The 17,309-nt window shown below is 35.1% G+C and overlaps 1 protein-coding gene across 1 annotated transcript; it reads left to right on the top strand.

Annotated features, from left to right (window-relative positions):
* Window positions 1–9,892: 9,892 nt before the first annotated feature.
* LOC110801420 (transcription termination factor MTERF4, chloroplastic) lies at window positions 9,893–12,637 on the top strand. Its single transcript, XM_022006787.2, has 2 exons — window positions 9,893–10,637; window positions 11,061–12,637. Exons 1-2 carry the CDS (start codon window positions 10,462–10,464, stop codon window positions 12,568–12,570), a joined length of 1,686 nt encoding a protein of 561 aa, XP_021862479.1. The 5' UTR covers window positions 9,893–10,461; the 3' UTR covers window positions 12,571–12,637.
* Window positions 12,638–17,309: the final 4,672 nt, after the last annotated feature.

Genomic DNA, 17,309 nt, shown 5'->3' with positions numbered 1-17,309 from the left:
CGAAAAACACGAGACGACCCCAATAATCTCCTTGATTTCCAGCATCATAAATCGTATAATCTACAGAATCCTCATATTTTTCTGTTTCTTTTGGGTCTAGTATTCCATGATCAACTTTAATTTGGAAGAAAAAAGCTGATTTTTTAGTGTCGAATCTGGCCTTGAGACCACTACCCATTTCAGGAGCATTGAAAGCATAGCCTGGATTGCTGATTTCTGCACCCCATTCAACTTGTGTGGCCTGTGTTGCCAATGATGTAAATAGGTTTTTGGGCCAATATCCAACTGGTTGTTTGTCCGAATACATCGACAACCACCAATTTCCGTCATCTGGATGCTATACCTCGTCGTTAAAATAAAATAAAAGACAATAAACATTAGTTTAGGGCTCGTTCGGTATCACTGCCAGTTTTCAGTTTTTGGTTTGTGGCTTTGTAAGTCCTATGATTTAGATTTGATAATGAACTGAAAAATAATCTTACTTATAGTAATTATATTGATTTTGAAAATTGGCAACAAAAAATTGAAAACTACTTTTTGTGGTTTTTAAATTTTGGTTTTTAGTTTTGAAAAAAAAACAGAAAACTGGAAACAAAAAATGATACCGAAAGTGTTGCTTGGTTGATATTAAAAACACGGAAAGTTTGATTTCCTAGGAATTGCAAAGTACGTGAGTTTTTCGGTTGACAAAATTTTGGTGAAACGAGGGAAATAGAACTTCCTAGGAACAATTTCCGTCATCTGAATGCTATACATTTATTAAAATAAAACAAAAACCATCAATTTAGGTGTTGATTGGTTGAGGGATTGCAAAGTAAGTGAGTTGTTTACTCTCTTAAGTTTATTCTTTATTAATCACGTCTAATTAGACCAACAAGTTTCATTCATGTTATATCAAGTCATTCAGGTGTAATCAATTTCAATAAATTCAATTCAGATAAGTTTAGGTTTCAAAAGTGATTCAGAGGTGTTTTCTTCACCGAATGAAACATGAACTTATCAGAATTGAACCTATTGAAACTGATTAAACCTGACTAATCATTTTTAGCTCGTTCACCTTCAGGTTGAGGGATCTGTCCTCTACTTTAACACTAGTTTTTCAAGAGATCATTTTTTTCGACTTACTATAAACTTACGGTTGCTTACCATGTCAATAGACATATTGTAGAATGAGGCTTGGGCATCGCCAATATGTGAATATTTGTCGGGTACAATGCCTATAGGGATGTCTTTCGACACTTGAACAAAACCCGGGCATTCGAGATTTAAACATCCTTTTGGTCCCGCCTATGATAAAACGATAAACACTAATTAATTTATGAACACAAATCTATTACTATATATTAAAAGAGACACCAGGAATGACACGTGTCAATTCCTGGAGTGTTTTTTTCCTACCTAAAATCACATTCCAAAAAAAAAGTATATCTGTTTTTTTTTTTTTTTTTTTTTTATTCTCTACCTTTTTTTTTATAAACTATTTATGTATGGAAACGAAATTTAGTTTATAAATTATGGCGACGTAATAATAATTATTCTAAATTAGTAAAATTTTAGACAAATCGCTATATTAATAATGGAAAATATATCACTCAATATTTTGGTCAAATTACTGTATTAGCATTTTAAATATGTACATTAGATGAATAAATTTAAACGAGTATGTTAAAAATGTTATGAACTATGCAGTACTTTGGAAGATAATCAGTTAAATATTATGTGAAAAAATTTATCAAAATACGTACATGCACGGAATCTAATCTAGTATAAGTATATAATCCTTTTTACTAGGTCAAACTTTACTTGATTTATGAATATGTATATGAAATACTTACGGTAAATTTGATATAAAGATGGGCCTCGGCGTCCTTGTATAGAGCTGTATTTACCTAATAAATTGTAAATAAAAGTTACAAGGTTGTATGTAACAAGTCGTGAATAAGAGGCATAACACACTTATATGAACAAAATACCATAGGAAATAGTTTTTCCCATAATTAAGTGTATAGTGGTGTATAGTGGTGTATAGTTTTTCAGGAAGTACTATCTTCGTTTCGTAATAGATGCATCGTTTCTCATTTTGATAATATTCACCAACCAATTCTGACAACATTCTTTCACATTATGTAATAATAAACATAGTCAAGTAAAATCTTGTTAAATTCATTTCAATACGAGGATTCCAAATATCATTTTTTTTAATAATTTTTACTTACTGCAATTAGAGATATTAATGTTCAAAAAAGCATGTTGGAATACATGGAAAAAAAAATGATGCATCTATTGCGAAACAGAGGTAGTATAAATTAATTTCCTGTGAAGCGTATAGTGGTGTTTGGACAGTTTGACAGCACTTGGTTTCCAGCACACCTAAGGTAAATTAAGATGGCACTGGATTGGCCCGGACCGAGATACGGCTCGACCCAACACGAATAAAAAAAACACTGCCAAATATGAACACGAAGTCGTGGATCGGATTTGGGCCACATCTTTCAAGAAAAAACACGACAAGGCATGACTCTGTCCTGCCCGGTGCGACATATCACAATAAATTGAATAAAGTTAGGCATATTCATGAAGGTTCGGCCCGACGCAACACGAAGGGCACGTGAGCCAAGGCTGTACCTAACCACATTTTAAAACTTATTGACTGGTCTGACCCAACCCGACATTTTATATTTGGGTTTGGCTTGTCCCGTAACCCGGCCGGCCCGCAACCAACTTTAACCTAAGGTACACTTTCTTACATTTTCCATTTACATGTGTATATCATGTGAGAGAACTACCATCGATATAAATATACCCTTATGTGTACAGTGCATCTAATTTTTTTTTAATATGGTTGACAAAAAAGAAATTAATTAACTAACCATCCAACCAGCTTCAATACTATCAGGTCCATTTAGAAGTTTTATCCGAGAAGCCGACCATTCGTTTCCGTACACTTTAGACTGATATACGGTAACCGAGCCACTAGCTCCGAAGAATTTCCTACCTCCATAACCCGTAGTTCGAATAACAGCAGTCTGCATTAATTAAAGGTAAGAAGAAAAAGAAAAATCATTAGATAAGTGCACAAATTTATATCACTAAATAGAGGTAAAAAAACTTAAAATTAAAATATAATACAGTAGTAAAATTTCAATTTTATACGTTGAAATTTTCGTAAAAATATAATTTCTCAATTTCGGAATAGTTGCACCACTTTGAATTTTATGTTTGTTAATGCATAATTTTGACTATAAATATTTTCAATTATGTATTAGTAAAAAAAATTATAAAAAATTGATATATTTAAAATATACATTGTTACAAATCCAATAACATTTCACATAATAATATTTTGTTTTATTTAGGAAAATTATATTATTAATCCAACCTTTGCCTAGTAATCCATTAACGGTCCAACCTATCCAACATTTGGTACCTTTTACCTTTAAATGAATCTCGTTAAATTACGACCTGCAAATCAGGTCAATCAGGTCACTGCCATGTACTACCTCCGTTCCTAAATGATCTTTACGGTTACTATTTGCACGGTAATTAAGGAATTTTGGTGAACATGTGATGGTGGGGTAACAAATGGAAAATGAGTGGCTATAAATTGTCCAAACAATGTGAGTGGGTGGAAACTAATATTAAAGTATTGTGAGTGGGTAAGTTATGGTGGGCCAAATAAGAGTAAAAATGGAATAAAGTAGGAGTGTAAAGAACTTTCAGGAACGGACTAAAACGGAAAGCGTAAAGAACTTTTAGGAACGGAGGTAGTAGGACAATTGACCTGATTTGCAGGTCGTAATTTAACAAGGTCTGTTTGAAGATAATTGGTACCAAAGGTTGGATCATCTAGAAATATCGCATAGGTGAGCCTGTTAATGGATTAGCCGGGCAAATGTTGGATTATTAGAATTTAATTTTCCTTTTATTTATTGATAGAAAATTGTTCTCAAAGTAAAATAAGTTAATAATGCCAAAAGTCGAAATTATGCATCTATTTAGTAACGTGGGTAATATTTGACTTAAAAGCTATTTATAAATATATCAAATATTATTTTAAAGCACATTTGACTTATAAAAAAATGCAGCACACGTCACGTGCATAAACACTACTAAAATAAAATAAGTAAGCGAACATACACTGTGTTCATCGCTGTTGAGTTCTACGGCCGAAGAGTTAAGGACGTCAAACGATCTCAAAATAGGCACGGTCCCTGATGGACAACCATCTTTGAGTCCCAAGTTCTTAGGTTCTTGACTTTGTCGAGAGGTTAGCCCTAGCCTTTCCTGTGTGATACCAATGTGCTATAATAATTGCACTTTTCATTATCATAAAAATAAAATTTCTACCAATTGAGGTTGGCATGAGTGGTTAAGGGCCTCTTGCTCCTTAACCAAGGTCTCGGGTTCGAGCCTTGGGAATGGAAAAAATCTCAACTGGGAGGGATGCTGCCCATCGAGGTACTCATGCAAACTCCCACGGGAGATTACCTCGTCGAAGGCGGTGTGAACTCCTCGTAGTAGAACCAAAAAAAAAAAAAAATTCTTAAAAACTATCTATATTAATAAAGGAGAGTGATGAGAAATGAGAGAGTTCCATATTTCAATCTCTCAACTCTCATTAATCGTTATATTAAGAAATATCATCAACTTTTCACAATCAATCAACTCAAAACGATAATATTTTATTCATAATAAAAAAAAACCAGAAACAATATTTTAAGTAAGTATTTATTATGAATTCATTTACGTTTACTGTACGTGCTCTACGTGAAGAAAAATAAGAAATAAGGTCACACCAATTTTTTGAATTAGATGAGAATAAGAAATTTTTTATTTGCAACATGGACATCGAAAAAAAATAAAATGTCCACATAATTGATCACTTTGCAGTTACAATTTGTCATACACCACCTTGATTCTATAACTAAGTTATACATTTTTGTATTGGTAACCAATAAACATCGTAGCTATCATATTCAGATTTGAGTATTTTTTTAATCTATTTATAGTATCCCGTGCATTAGCACAGGCACAAACTAGGTACAAACTAGATTATTGTAAAGGATTTATTTAATTGTTGACTTACCTCATGTTTATGATTTTTTAATAACGAATTAGTAAAAGCTGGTTGCATATAGAAATCCACACAATCATAAACCTGTCCTTTCGCAGTCTGCAAAATTATTTAAAAAGTATCTTATAAAATTAACATGAGTTAAAATTTAAGCACGTTATTTACCCTAAAGAGTTGTGTAAAATCAAATATGAGAGGAATTGGAAAAAAACACACCTTGATACTAGGTTGTTGCGTGTAGAATGATGATCGTCCATGTACTACACACAAAACTTCCATTAACATTGTAGAAATAAAATAACATAACAATGCATACATTTTGTTGGTGGTCATGACCAATTTCTGAGACAAACAACTTTAATTATTTTCGAGGATACAAATCAATTAAATAGTGTATAAAAAATATTACTAAAAAAATCTACAAAAATGGGAATAAATAAAAAAAAAAGTAAAATAAAGGAAACAAATAAAAAACAACATTAAATTATTTTGGTAAGAAATCAACTTATGATTTTTTGACGTTGGGTAAATAATTGATGATCCAAAATTAATAATTTGAATATTTGAGTCTCATTTTTGCAAGTCAAGTTCACAATGTGGAGTTAATGGGCTCACCTTGTGGGCTTGTAGGTTTAGCCATGGTGGAATTTGCATTAAAAAAAACCCATCCGAGTAAATCAAACTGTTAACCGGCCAATCTAGTATGAGAAAATGGATCGGATATCCAATTCGATTATTTTACATTCCGATTATGTCGATAATATTTTAATTTACAAATAAAAATAAAATATTAAATATATGGTCAATCGGGTCTGGATAGGGTCCTGGACCGCTACCATCCCTATCTGTAATATCCAGAACAAAAAATCAAATATCCAAACCAATAAATTTTGAATTTTTTCGGCTTTGGGCAGCTCAAAAGTGGAGTTTTAGTTAGAATTTAGTCCGGGTCAAATTATCCAAAAAGCTATTGTTGAAACAACGGGTTTGGACACAAATTTCCGGCCCAAATTTGCCCCCCCCCCCCCCCCCCCCCCCCCCCCCCAAAACAATTCCTTTGCTAGTGGTCAATTGTGGGAGTTTAATGTTTAATGATTCAGTTTTGAAAAAATGTGGATTTCCTTGGAAGAAGTAAAATTTTCCTTGGATTTATCACTTTCCCTAGCCTATGATCAAGTTTACAATTAGTGGGAGTTTAATGTATCAAGCTTACATACAAATTAATGCGTTGACAAAGAATGAGTATTATTTTATGTTATAATTCCTCCGATTTTTAATACTCGCAACGTTTGTGATTTCTACACTATTCACATATCTATACTAATATTTTAAAACAGAAAAATTTGCATGCCATGTGTCACCCTCTTAAAGTTCCTTTTTACTTTTATTTTTTTAAAATAATAAAATCTTTCACAATCTTCTCTGATTTTATAATTAAAAAACCTTTAACATTCTTAACCTCCCGACTCATCAATAATCCATAGTTTATTAAATTGTCCCCTCAACTTCTACATATCAACATCCAGTTAATTAATTTATTAAAAAATAAAATTCGTGCATCGCACGAGCCAAAAGCTAGTTATACTTTGATCATTGTTGGTGATTTATATGTAAGGTAAAACATAGTCATGTGAAATATTGTTAGATTCGTCTTAATACGTATTGTCAAAATATTAACTTTTTATAATTTTTGCTTAAAGAGAATTAAAAATATTAATGATTAAAGTTGTGTATTGACATGCGTGAAAATGACAAACATTGCGAATAAAAATGAACAAAAAAAGTATGTATCTTAGGGGTTACCAACCCTTAGGGTCAACTAAACATTTTCCCATTCTCACACTCTACTGAATTTTTAATTTTTACTCAATATAATGACAGATTTAGAAATAATATTTTAGTGGGGTTAGGTGGTGAATCCTACTGTTAGAAAAACGCTAAGAAATCTTAAAATTGTAACAAAAATTTCCAAAATTTGCAAATGTAAGTGGGTTCATATTTATCATTTGTATCACAATCAACATTTTGTAAGATTTATACAGTATGAAATTTGTACATATAATATAACGCGTCATTAGTAGACCATTAATAAGCAAATTAAGTGAGTCTCTCACTCTCTCGTGTAGTTAAAGGTTGTTAAAGGTTGTTAAATCGGGTCATTGATCGGTTACGGATCGCCGGATCGGGTATAATCGGATAACATTTTGTGTGTCCATGCAGATTTAATGTGTATTATTTTTTGTGTTTTGTCGGATGTCATTCTGATCTAGTGATCTGGTCAGTTTTTGACAACCTATAAGCAGAATAATGCCATGCCTAATTATGTAAAACGCAAGTTGTCCACATCACATGTAAAGTTTGATTATGATATATGACTTCTACTTCTTCATAATACTACATACTATGTAGAACTTGTTTTTTGACCTAAACTGAATTGAACTTAATGTATCTGAACTGAAATAAAATTCTAAGAAAAAAAAACAACCTAAAAGCATCTATTATTGTCAATGAGTATGGGTTTTAGGAATTAGGATGACACTTTAAGAAAATGCACTACTATTCGGAGATAAGGAAACAAAAGGGGTTTGAGTTATCATTTTTTCACCGTTTGGGATCTAAGTCTTATTTTTGTATTGGTTGGGGTCTATGTTGAATTTCCAGACAAACTAACTCATACTTAACCATAAATGAATATTTTTTTTAAAAAGAAAAACAAATTATTCCCTCCGTCTCTTTTTGTTCTTTACGTTTTCCTTTTTGGGTGTCCAAAATGTTCTTTACATTTTCCTTTTTGAGTAAATGATTTAATATTCTATCAAAATTTGTGTCCAATTATTATTTTAACTAATTAAATTCATTTAGTCATTTAATCTCTCACACTTTTCCACTGAACATTAACTTTTTCTCATTTTCCCAATATCAGAATTTTGATAAGAGTGAAAACATTATAAATAAACGTAATTTTCCTCGTTTACCTAAAAACTTAGAAGAATATCAATGCACATTAATTGTCGTTAAAACGCGTGCAAAATACCAAACGTAAAAAACAAAAAGAGACGGAGGGAGTATAATTTTTTTTTTATTATTCAAACGACGAAGCAGAACTTCAAAGGAAAACAAATTATAAATATTAATTGTTGAAAAAGGAAAATTTAAATACAAAGTCCAAAGGACATCAATTTTTTTTTTTTTTTTTTTTTTTTACAATAGCTAGAAAGACCATAAAAAATTACATAGGGTTAATAAAAGAGAGACATGTTCTTCGGCATAAATTTGCAGTATTATGCTCCATTTTAACCTGATCTCTATCAGATTTGAGGATGACACTAATGTAGATTTGTAGATGCATTAGCTGGTATTTTTACTAAATATATAATGAACGTTTAAGTGTAAATCACTCCTTTTAACTTAAAATCATTGCTTGCATGATGTAACTTTCTTTTTACTCCCTCTGTCCCTTAATACTTGACCTGTTTCTAAAAATGGAAATATTTAACAGTATTATATTATTTTTCACTTCCCCCTTATTAACCCACCTACCCCTTACTCTATACAAAAAATAATAAAAAATTCAACCCATACTCTACCCCTTTACACATTTCCCACTAACTACATTAAAATAATACACCACTATCTATTAAACTAATAAGTCAATTCAAGTTCCTTAAACTCTGTGTCGGTCAAACCGGGTCGAGTATTAAGGGACGGAGGGAGTATCAACAAAAAGGAGATTATATTAAGCCTTGAAAAGTTTGTTCAAACACTAGCCAAAACATAAAATCATTGCAATTTAATTTAGATATAAGCTCCAACAACACTCCACAAAAACAATATAAGCTCCAACAATTTGAGGGACATTTCTCACTTTACACTTTTTACTCTTTTTTGTTTTCTCAATAAGAATTTTCAACAGTAGTCATCGAAAAATGCAGGGCCAGGTAACGTTTATTTACGTGTTCTTCTTTTGCTTGCACCTTTGATTCTAGTGTAAATGTGTATGGTTTACTCTATTTTGTTTCGATCTTTTTATTGGATAATTTTACAATGATTACAATAGTTTTTTTTAGATATTATCTTTTAACTTCTTTTTTTTTTATAAAAAAAGCAGAATATCATTAGTCTCGATTCTCAGGTTCCTAGAATAAAGTCATTTCAAAAATTTAATTGCTTGGCCCAATTTTAGATTTTTTTACCTTTCTTTTATTAATACTTGCATGTTTTCTGTAGAAATTACTGGGAGTGATAGTTATGATAATCGTCATCGGATCGTTGATTATCCCGATTTTTTCAGCACCAGCACCATCACCAACACCAACACCAACACCAACACCAACCCCAACACGAAGGTTGAAACTACCAAGTGAAATAACACAAGGCAGTCTGGAGAAGCCCCTACCCAACATGCTAGTGTTATTTTTATGTGTACTTGTAGCATTTGGTGGTGTAGCTTCTCTTTATTTTTGGTTTGTTTGGTATTTTTGTTATTGATTGATTTTTTTTTTTTTTTGACAAAGTGATGTAAACATTGAAGAAATTAAAGTATAATATAAGTCTTTTTATGTTATTCCGATATGAAAATGTTTAACTATTATGTATACGGTATACCCGTATACCTGATCGACTATAGCCCAGTCCGATCAGACCAGATAAAGTGTGGGGTTGGACAGTCTAAAATACACATTTCAGACCAAATGACGACTACGACCCGAAAAACCTCACCAAATTTACGAGTTTGTTCATAAATTTTTTATGTTAGACCCTGACCCGGCCCGAATTTGTCCCAAATAAACTTTTTTTTTTCCTTCTCTTCTTGCGTCTCAAACTCTAGTACGTTTTTCACCGGCCCACTAGCCACTACCAGTCTACCATATTACCATTATTCTCTTCATCTCTAGCTAAAAACTTGATGAATAACCTATTTGGTGGTTTAATTGTTGATTGGCAGTTCAAATTTTGTGTAAAATCATAACTATAATAGTAATTTGAAACAATGATTAAAGTTTAAATCAGATTCTCAAAGGTAGTTATCAGAAATTTTGTCCGGCAACAAATCGAAGGCACCGGAAAAACTTTCCGGCAGATTTTCAAGACCTCCGGCATCTATTCAGGGGCGGCGGTAGTTGACGAAGAGCTCCGGAAACACCGTGCGGCAGTTGCTCATAGTTCTGGGAAAATTATGGCAGCTTGTCTATAGTTTTGGGATTTGTTTCTGGTAGTTGTTATGCAAGTTCATAAATTGAATTTGGATGTTGTTTGTTATTGCTAGCAATAAGCGGTGGATTATGCAGAACATATTAATTTGTTTTGATAATCGTAAAATTGTTCTCCCCAATTTGTCCCCCGCATAAACCCTAAACCCTAAAAAACCCTCCACCCACTGAACCACCATGATAACCACCGTAATCTTCCGAGAAACATCCAGAATTTATCGACGCCGACCACCATTCGGTCTCCTATGGGTCCGGTCCATGGGAGGTGGGCCTCGAACTACTACCATGTGGAAGCGGGTGGAAGAAACACAACAAGTGATTGATCAGGATGAGTTTGTTGCCTCCGGAAAGAGGTGAGCTTGTCATTTTGTTGTTAATATTTGTCAATTACTATTGCTATTTTCTATAAATTCGAGTTTTTGCCAATTGGTTTGTTATTTTATGTTGACAATGCAGTTAAGTTAGTTGGAAATTGATGAATTACTACCATAGATGTAGTCAAGTTGGTAGGTGTCTATGGTGGTCAATTGGTTGTATAAAACTAGGGCTTTCGAGTGAGATAGCGCTCCGCCCTGTAAGGGTAGCCGAGGGACAGGGGTGGCACGTTGGTCTTCAATTATGCAACTTGATCATTATTTCTTTAGCTGCCTTACATTGGTCAAATTGAAGTCTGTTATTTAGCTTGTGATATCTAAGTTCTGTAAGAACTTCAATTTTGTCCTGGATGCTTTCTTTTGGCTTTTAAGCCTAAGTTATCTTTTTAATTGGTGTTTCAGATTTCATGACTCAGTCTTCAACAATGAAGTTTCATCTCTGAAATCCTCCAACAATGCGAAAATCCCAATTCCCAGAAATACCCTGTTGGGAAAATCCCCAATTTTGGATTCTAGGGTTTATGGGGTTTATCAGTTTCGTTCATTTTCGACGCAATCAAATAAATTACCCGAGTATGAAATGCCATCTGTTACCTGGGGTGTTGTTCAAGGGCGCAAGGAGAGGCTAGTGTCAAAAGTAATTATATGCGATTATTTGAAGACTTTGGGGATTGTTACTGATGAGTTAGAGGATATTGAGTTGCCTTCTACCGTTGATGTTATGAGGGAGAGAGTGGAGTTTTTGCAGAAGATAGGGTTGAGTATCGATGATATTAATGAGTACCCATTGATGCTCGGTTGTAGCGTTCGAAAGAATATCATCCCGGTGTTAGGGTATTTGGAAAAGATTGGGTTACCTAGAGCAAAATTAGGGGAGTTTGTGAAGAATTACCCACAAGTTTTACATGCTAGTGTGGTGGTTGAGCTTGTTCCGGTTATTAAGTTCCTTCGCGGGCTTGATATTGAGAAGGAAGATATTGGATATGTGCTGCAAAAGTATCCTGAATTACTGGGGTTTAAGCTTGAAGGGACAATGAGTACATCGGTGGCATACCTTGTTAGTATTGGGGTGAACCCTAGAGATATTGGACCAATGGCGACACAATATCCCTATCTTTTGGGGATGAGAGTTGGCACTATGATTAAACCACTTGTTGAGTACTTGGTTTCATTGGGTTTGCCGAAGAAGATATTGTCACGAATGTTTGAGAAGCGGCCATATGTGATTGGTTATGATTTGCTTGAAACTGTGAAACCTAATGTTGAATGTTTGATCAGCTTTGGTATAAGTAGGGAAAAGGTTCCTTTAATTATAGCGCAATACCCACAGATTCTTGGTCTACCACTCAAGGCAAAAATGTCTACCCAGCAGTATTTTTTCAATTTGAAGCTCAAGATTGATCCGGAAGGTTTTGCACAAATCATCGAGAGAATGCCTCAGATAGTTAGCCTTAACCAGAATGTGATTATGAAACCTGTCGAGTTTCTTATAGCACGGGGTATACCTGCTGGAGATGTGGCTAAAATGGTTGTGAGATGTCCACAACTAGTGGCTGCGCCACTTGCGATTATGAAAAATAGTTTTTACTTCTTCAAGAGTGAAATGGGTCGTCCAATAAGAGAGCTAGTCGAGTTTCCAGAATACTTTACCTATAGCTTGGAATCCCGGATTAAACCTAGATATCAGAGATTACAGAGTAAAGGGGTCAGGTGCTCTTTGGCATGGTTTCTCAACTGCAGTGAGAAGAGGTTTGAAGAAAGACTTCAGGGTGATTATTTTGAAACTGAGAGTTCTGGCCCCTTGTTTAACATGGGTGGAAAGTTAGAACTTCCTGGAAGTCATAATAATGTACCAGATGAAGAATATGAAAGTGAAGATGAAGTGCTCTATAGGTCCACTGTTTCTCTCTAGTTAGTTTGTCTTGCATAACTATGTACCAAATATGACCAAAGATTTAATGGAAGTCAAAATTTTGTCATTTTCCCCACAGCTTCATTTATTTGCTTGCTTCACAGTGCATATGCAATGCACAAAACCAGGGTTGGTAATTTTATATTTTTGGCAAGATTTCCATTGTCAAGTCAGAAACAGAGGTTAGTCTACTGTTTAGACAATTCATTAGTAGTTCTATGCTGTTTTTTAATTTTTAATTTTTACAGTTTAGCTAGGTATACTCCCGTAATATGCTTTTTCTTTTAACTTGTCGAGTTGTATTTATAACATTCATTTGAATGCATAGGTAGAGATCGATATTTAGTGTGTGCTTCTGTTTTTTGTTAGTGTCTGATAACTTGGAGAAGAACCTGATTCTGAAATATTGATATATTCATCTACAAATTTGCGATTAGAGTTCGATTGATTTGCTTGGCTGTGTACGGTTATTCTATGTTAACTTTTACCACACCATATGACTAGATAAAGGCGGTGGATGATTTGTAGACGGGGATAGTGGTAGCCTAGAACTGTTTGATACATTCTATTAGTTTTACTTTTTGAAGGAAGGAAGTATGTTATTGTTATTTATAGATAATATTGGTTCTTTATATGTTATTGCTATGACTGACAATAATTGCATGAAGTTGCGGAAGTTTTTTTCTTTTAATGTTGTAAGTTGTGACAAGCTCCAGAGTCATCTCGCTGAAAACATGTCGTTTTCTATTTTCTACCAGAAAGCTGAGATTGAATTGATCTTTTGAAACTAGTACCAGCCTACTACATGATTATCAGTGGGAGTTACTTTGAGCTTGCTGGTGGTATTTACAACAGAAATGGATCTGACATTGTTTTCTGCAATTTTGTCTGGGAAGGGTGAATTGGCTGGATTTCATTAATCGATTCTTTACAGTGCGAGGTGACGTTATGTCGTTATGCACCGTTCTCTGTGCAGTTGAGCATTTACAACAAACTGGGTTTGTGTTCCTCTCTCGAGCATGCTATCTGTTATTGTTATGTTTGAATACTAAACTGTATGTTATGTTGCCAGGCCTAGCAAAAAACAATTTAACATTATTTTCCGCAACCCTTTTTCACTCTTACGTGATTTGTATTGACTTTCTTGGTCATGCATGTCTTGCAAAGGCTGAGCTGATATGGACTTTTCCTACAGGCCTACCCGGGGAGGGCTCCGACTATAGTGTGGATTGAAATGCTGAGTTGATGGACCTAACCAAATGTGCTAGCGTGACATATGCTGGTAGGTGAAGCCGTCAAGGTGAGTATGCTTTTGATTGTACATGCTTACAGTTTATAATCTGCATATTTTTGGTTGTATAATGTATTGGTAACTTGATATTATCTATTAACTAACTAATTTCAACTGAACAATGTGAGGAAGAATATGATAAGTCTGAGACTATAGGAAAGAAAGGGAAAGGCCAAATGAAATAAAGAGAAATGTTAATTACTCTGCATGTTCTAAAATTAGTTGATGCCTCATAAACTCTGAAGGAGGGTGGTATTGAAGCATCTATTCTTTTCGGATACTGAATTATCCTTTCGTATCATTCTTCTTTGGTCCTATACATTTTCATGTTAGTCTGTTAAATGGTTATGTCTGGTTATGTCTGAAGCTAACAGAAAGACAGAAACTCCGCACACGTCATGAAAGAATTTTTGGTGCTATAGCTTTGTTTTATTTTTGTTTTCCTAGAGTTTTCAGTATAAATGGTAGTAATAAGGTCATCTACAAACTTGGTCTTGCTCTACTGCCTTGAAATGAAGCATGTCGATTTGTACGTGTTGTAAAATTCGTAGTTAGCAAATCAATTTGAGGCACTTAAGGCTGTTAAGAGGTACGTGAGTTGATTATGTGTCTCTCTCTATCGAGGGAATTGTGTAATAACAAGCAAAAATCAATATCTTTGATCCAATTTGATCTACACATGATTCTTAAGGATTATAGAAACACGCTCTATTCTAGTGATCCAAATAATTTTACTGAGTACACACAACTCAATCCTGTATATAGTTCCTCTTTCTTTCTTCCGTAAATCAGAAAGCTTATTCTTTAGAATAAAAGGGGTACCCAGTGCATAAGGCTCCCGCTATTCAGCTCAGGGTCTGCAGAAGGTTCAAATGTACGCAACTTACCCTTATTTTCATAACAAGGTTGTTTCCAGGGATCGAACCCGTAAGCTAGCGCCTAGCGGATAGCCAGTAGATCTCTTCTTTAGCATACTTCACAAATTTGGAAATCGAACTTCAAAAATAGGAAAGGTGCTCTATGCATTTCTGTACTTTACCACAGTAAATTAGGACTTGTAACTTGTAAGTCTGATGATATTTCTTCCTTGGCAGATTACAGTCAAAACTAGAGCCTTTACTTGTGGAAATACATTATAAATAGGTATTTTCTTGGTCTGTTTAATGATTTGAATCTTCCACATTATGAGTTATCCTCTGTTTAGCTAGAAAGAACATATGATAGCCTACTTGAGAGAAACTCCCAAGTCCCAAGAATCCTACAAGTAATGTTAGCACCTGCAACTAAATTCCAGTTTGTTTCTTATGTAATGTTATCACCTGCACCATCCTCTTATGTGTATACACATCATCTAATCCCTCAAATTAACCATATTGATTAAAAAAGTATGTGCAATATCAAAAACAATCAATTAGGGGCTGTTTGGTTGGGGGTATTCAGGAAAGGGAATGGGAATGAAATTGGCAAGTTCCCTTTATTGTTGTTTGTTATGTCATTTTAATCATTCCCTTTACCCCCTCCTTACCCCCCCCAAATGACTCTACTCTGATTCACCCCACCCCCCATGGTATTTCCATTCCTTTTCCCTAGTCATCAACACACCACCACATCCACCATGACCACCAATACACCTCCATGCCAACACCATCCCACAACCACATGCCATCCTCATCAAATCGCCGGAGCCGCTATCCTCACCGGAGTCGCGCATTTTTCGTCGGTGTTGTTATCCTCGTCGCGGCCAACCACCACAAATTCACCACAAAAAATAACCCACCCACCCCCAAAACCACCACACCTACCTAAAAAACAAACCAACGACCTCGGAAACCGCCCGTGAACAACCCCAACCACCAGATCTAAAAGAGAAGAGAGGAGAGGAGAGAGAAACAATTACCTGGTGTTAGGGAGAGGGGAGGCGCCGAAGAAGGGGCGAGGGAGACGCCGGAGGGTCGGTAAAGGGGGATGGGGAGGCGCCGCCGATCCGGTTAAGGGAGATGGGGAGCTGCAAAGCCGTGACTCTTGAGTTAAGGATTGTGGTGGGGATTATTTTGTAAAACAAACAACTTTTAAAATCAAACACTTTTACATTCCTTTCCTTCTTGCCCTTTCTTGAAGGCATTCCCTTTCCCTTTGTTGTACCAAACGGCCCCTTAGGGGAATATAATGGAAATGCAAAAAGATCTCTGAAGAGCAAACCTATCAGAAAAAGCTGACCTACCAAGCTTTCTGATGTGAGATTAATCTGGTCTTAACTGTTATATATTTTTCAGGAATCCTGATCAGATAGGATGATGTAGTTGCACCTGCAAAATATGACTAAAAACTGGAATATTAAGTATCCCTCTAAAAGTTGTTGTCAGTATCACTAGGTAAAGATTGAGGTCAAGGGTTTTTAACTTTTCCATCCTGTTTGATTCAAGGTTGCTTGTAAATTTGTAATGTCCCATGCAAATGTCTGGTATTGGGGTTGAAAATCTAATATCTTAGACATACTTGGGACATTCCAAGCAAAATTTACTCAATTTGTTGTGGGCATTCAAAGCATTTGCTTATCGTGCCTTTGTATGCAATTAGTGGGCTTAAGGTTTAGCTTTGATTTAAGTATTTACAATATTTTTTGGATAATGCTTCTATAATGTGTGGCCATGTATTGTTAATTTATGATTTGGATTTAGAGGTAATATATACCAGTGAAAAAAAGCTTTTATGATAAGTAACTTCATTGCTTTATTCTTCCAAACATTTTCTTGGTAGAAAAAAGCTTACTAACTCTCTAAAATAAAACCCTCTCCCTTCTCTCTAAGAAAAACTCTCAAACCCTAGCGCCGCCTCCACCGACGGCTCGCTGGTGGCTGGAGCATCCTTGCTTGCTACAGATCGCCGGCGAGCCGCGGTTTTTCAAGTTCTGTTGTTTGTAAATTGTAGATCGGCAAATAAAAATTAGTAGGTGTGATTTTCCGGCAAAGTCGAAGAAGGAGCAAAGTTTTTTCATAATAAGAGGCTTCGATCTCCTCTTATTTGCTCTTCTTTCTGCTGGAAAGGTTATTGGAGAAGCTAAGGCTAATTCCAGGTTTCGTGGGGAGGAGTTTGTGGGAGCAGATCCACTTCACCCTTGGGCGTTATTCTGAGATCATCCTAATCGCCGCCGCCGTTAAAATGCCGGTAAAGGTAAAATTAAGAATTAGGGTCTCTCATTTGGGGTAAGAATCGCTCGTTTCTTTGGGTTGTGATTAAGTCCGAATCTAGCCTAGTCGCCGCTGTAGGAACTATGACTAATAAGAACAATAATTAGAACAAGCTTATCTGTGTGTTTTCTGTGAAAAAGTACCAAGTACCAAGGCCCAAGGCCCAAGGCCCAAGGCCCAAGGCCCAAGTACCAAGTACCAAGGCCCACGGCCCACGGCCCTCGCCCGAGCCCGGCCCGGCGCGCGCGCGCGTGTGTGTG

Source organism: Spinacia oleracea, chromosome 4 (genome assembly GCF_020520425.1).
Source record: "Spinacia oleracea cultivar Varoflay chromosome 4, BTI_SOV_V1, whole genome shotgun sequence".
Lineage (NCBI taxonomy): Eukaryota > Viridiplantae > Streptophyta > Magnoliopsida > Caryophyllales > Amaranthaceae > Spinacia > Spinacia oleracea.
Note: the sequence above shows the minus strand (reverse complement) of the source record. Positions and strands in the feature narration are given on the sequence as shown.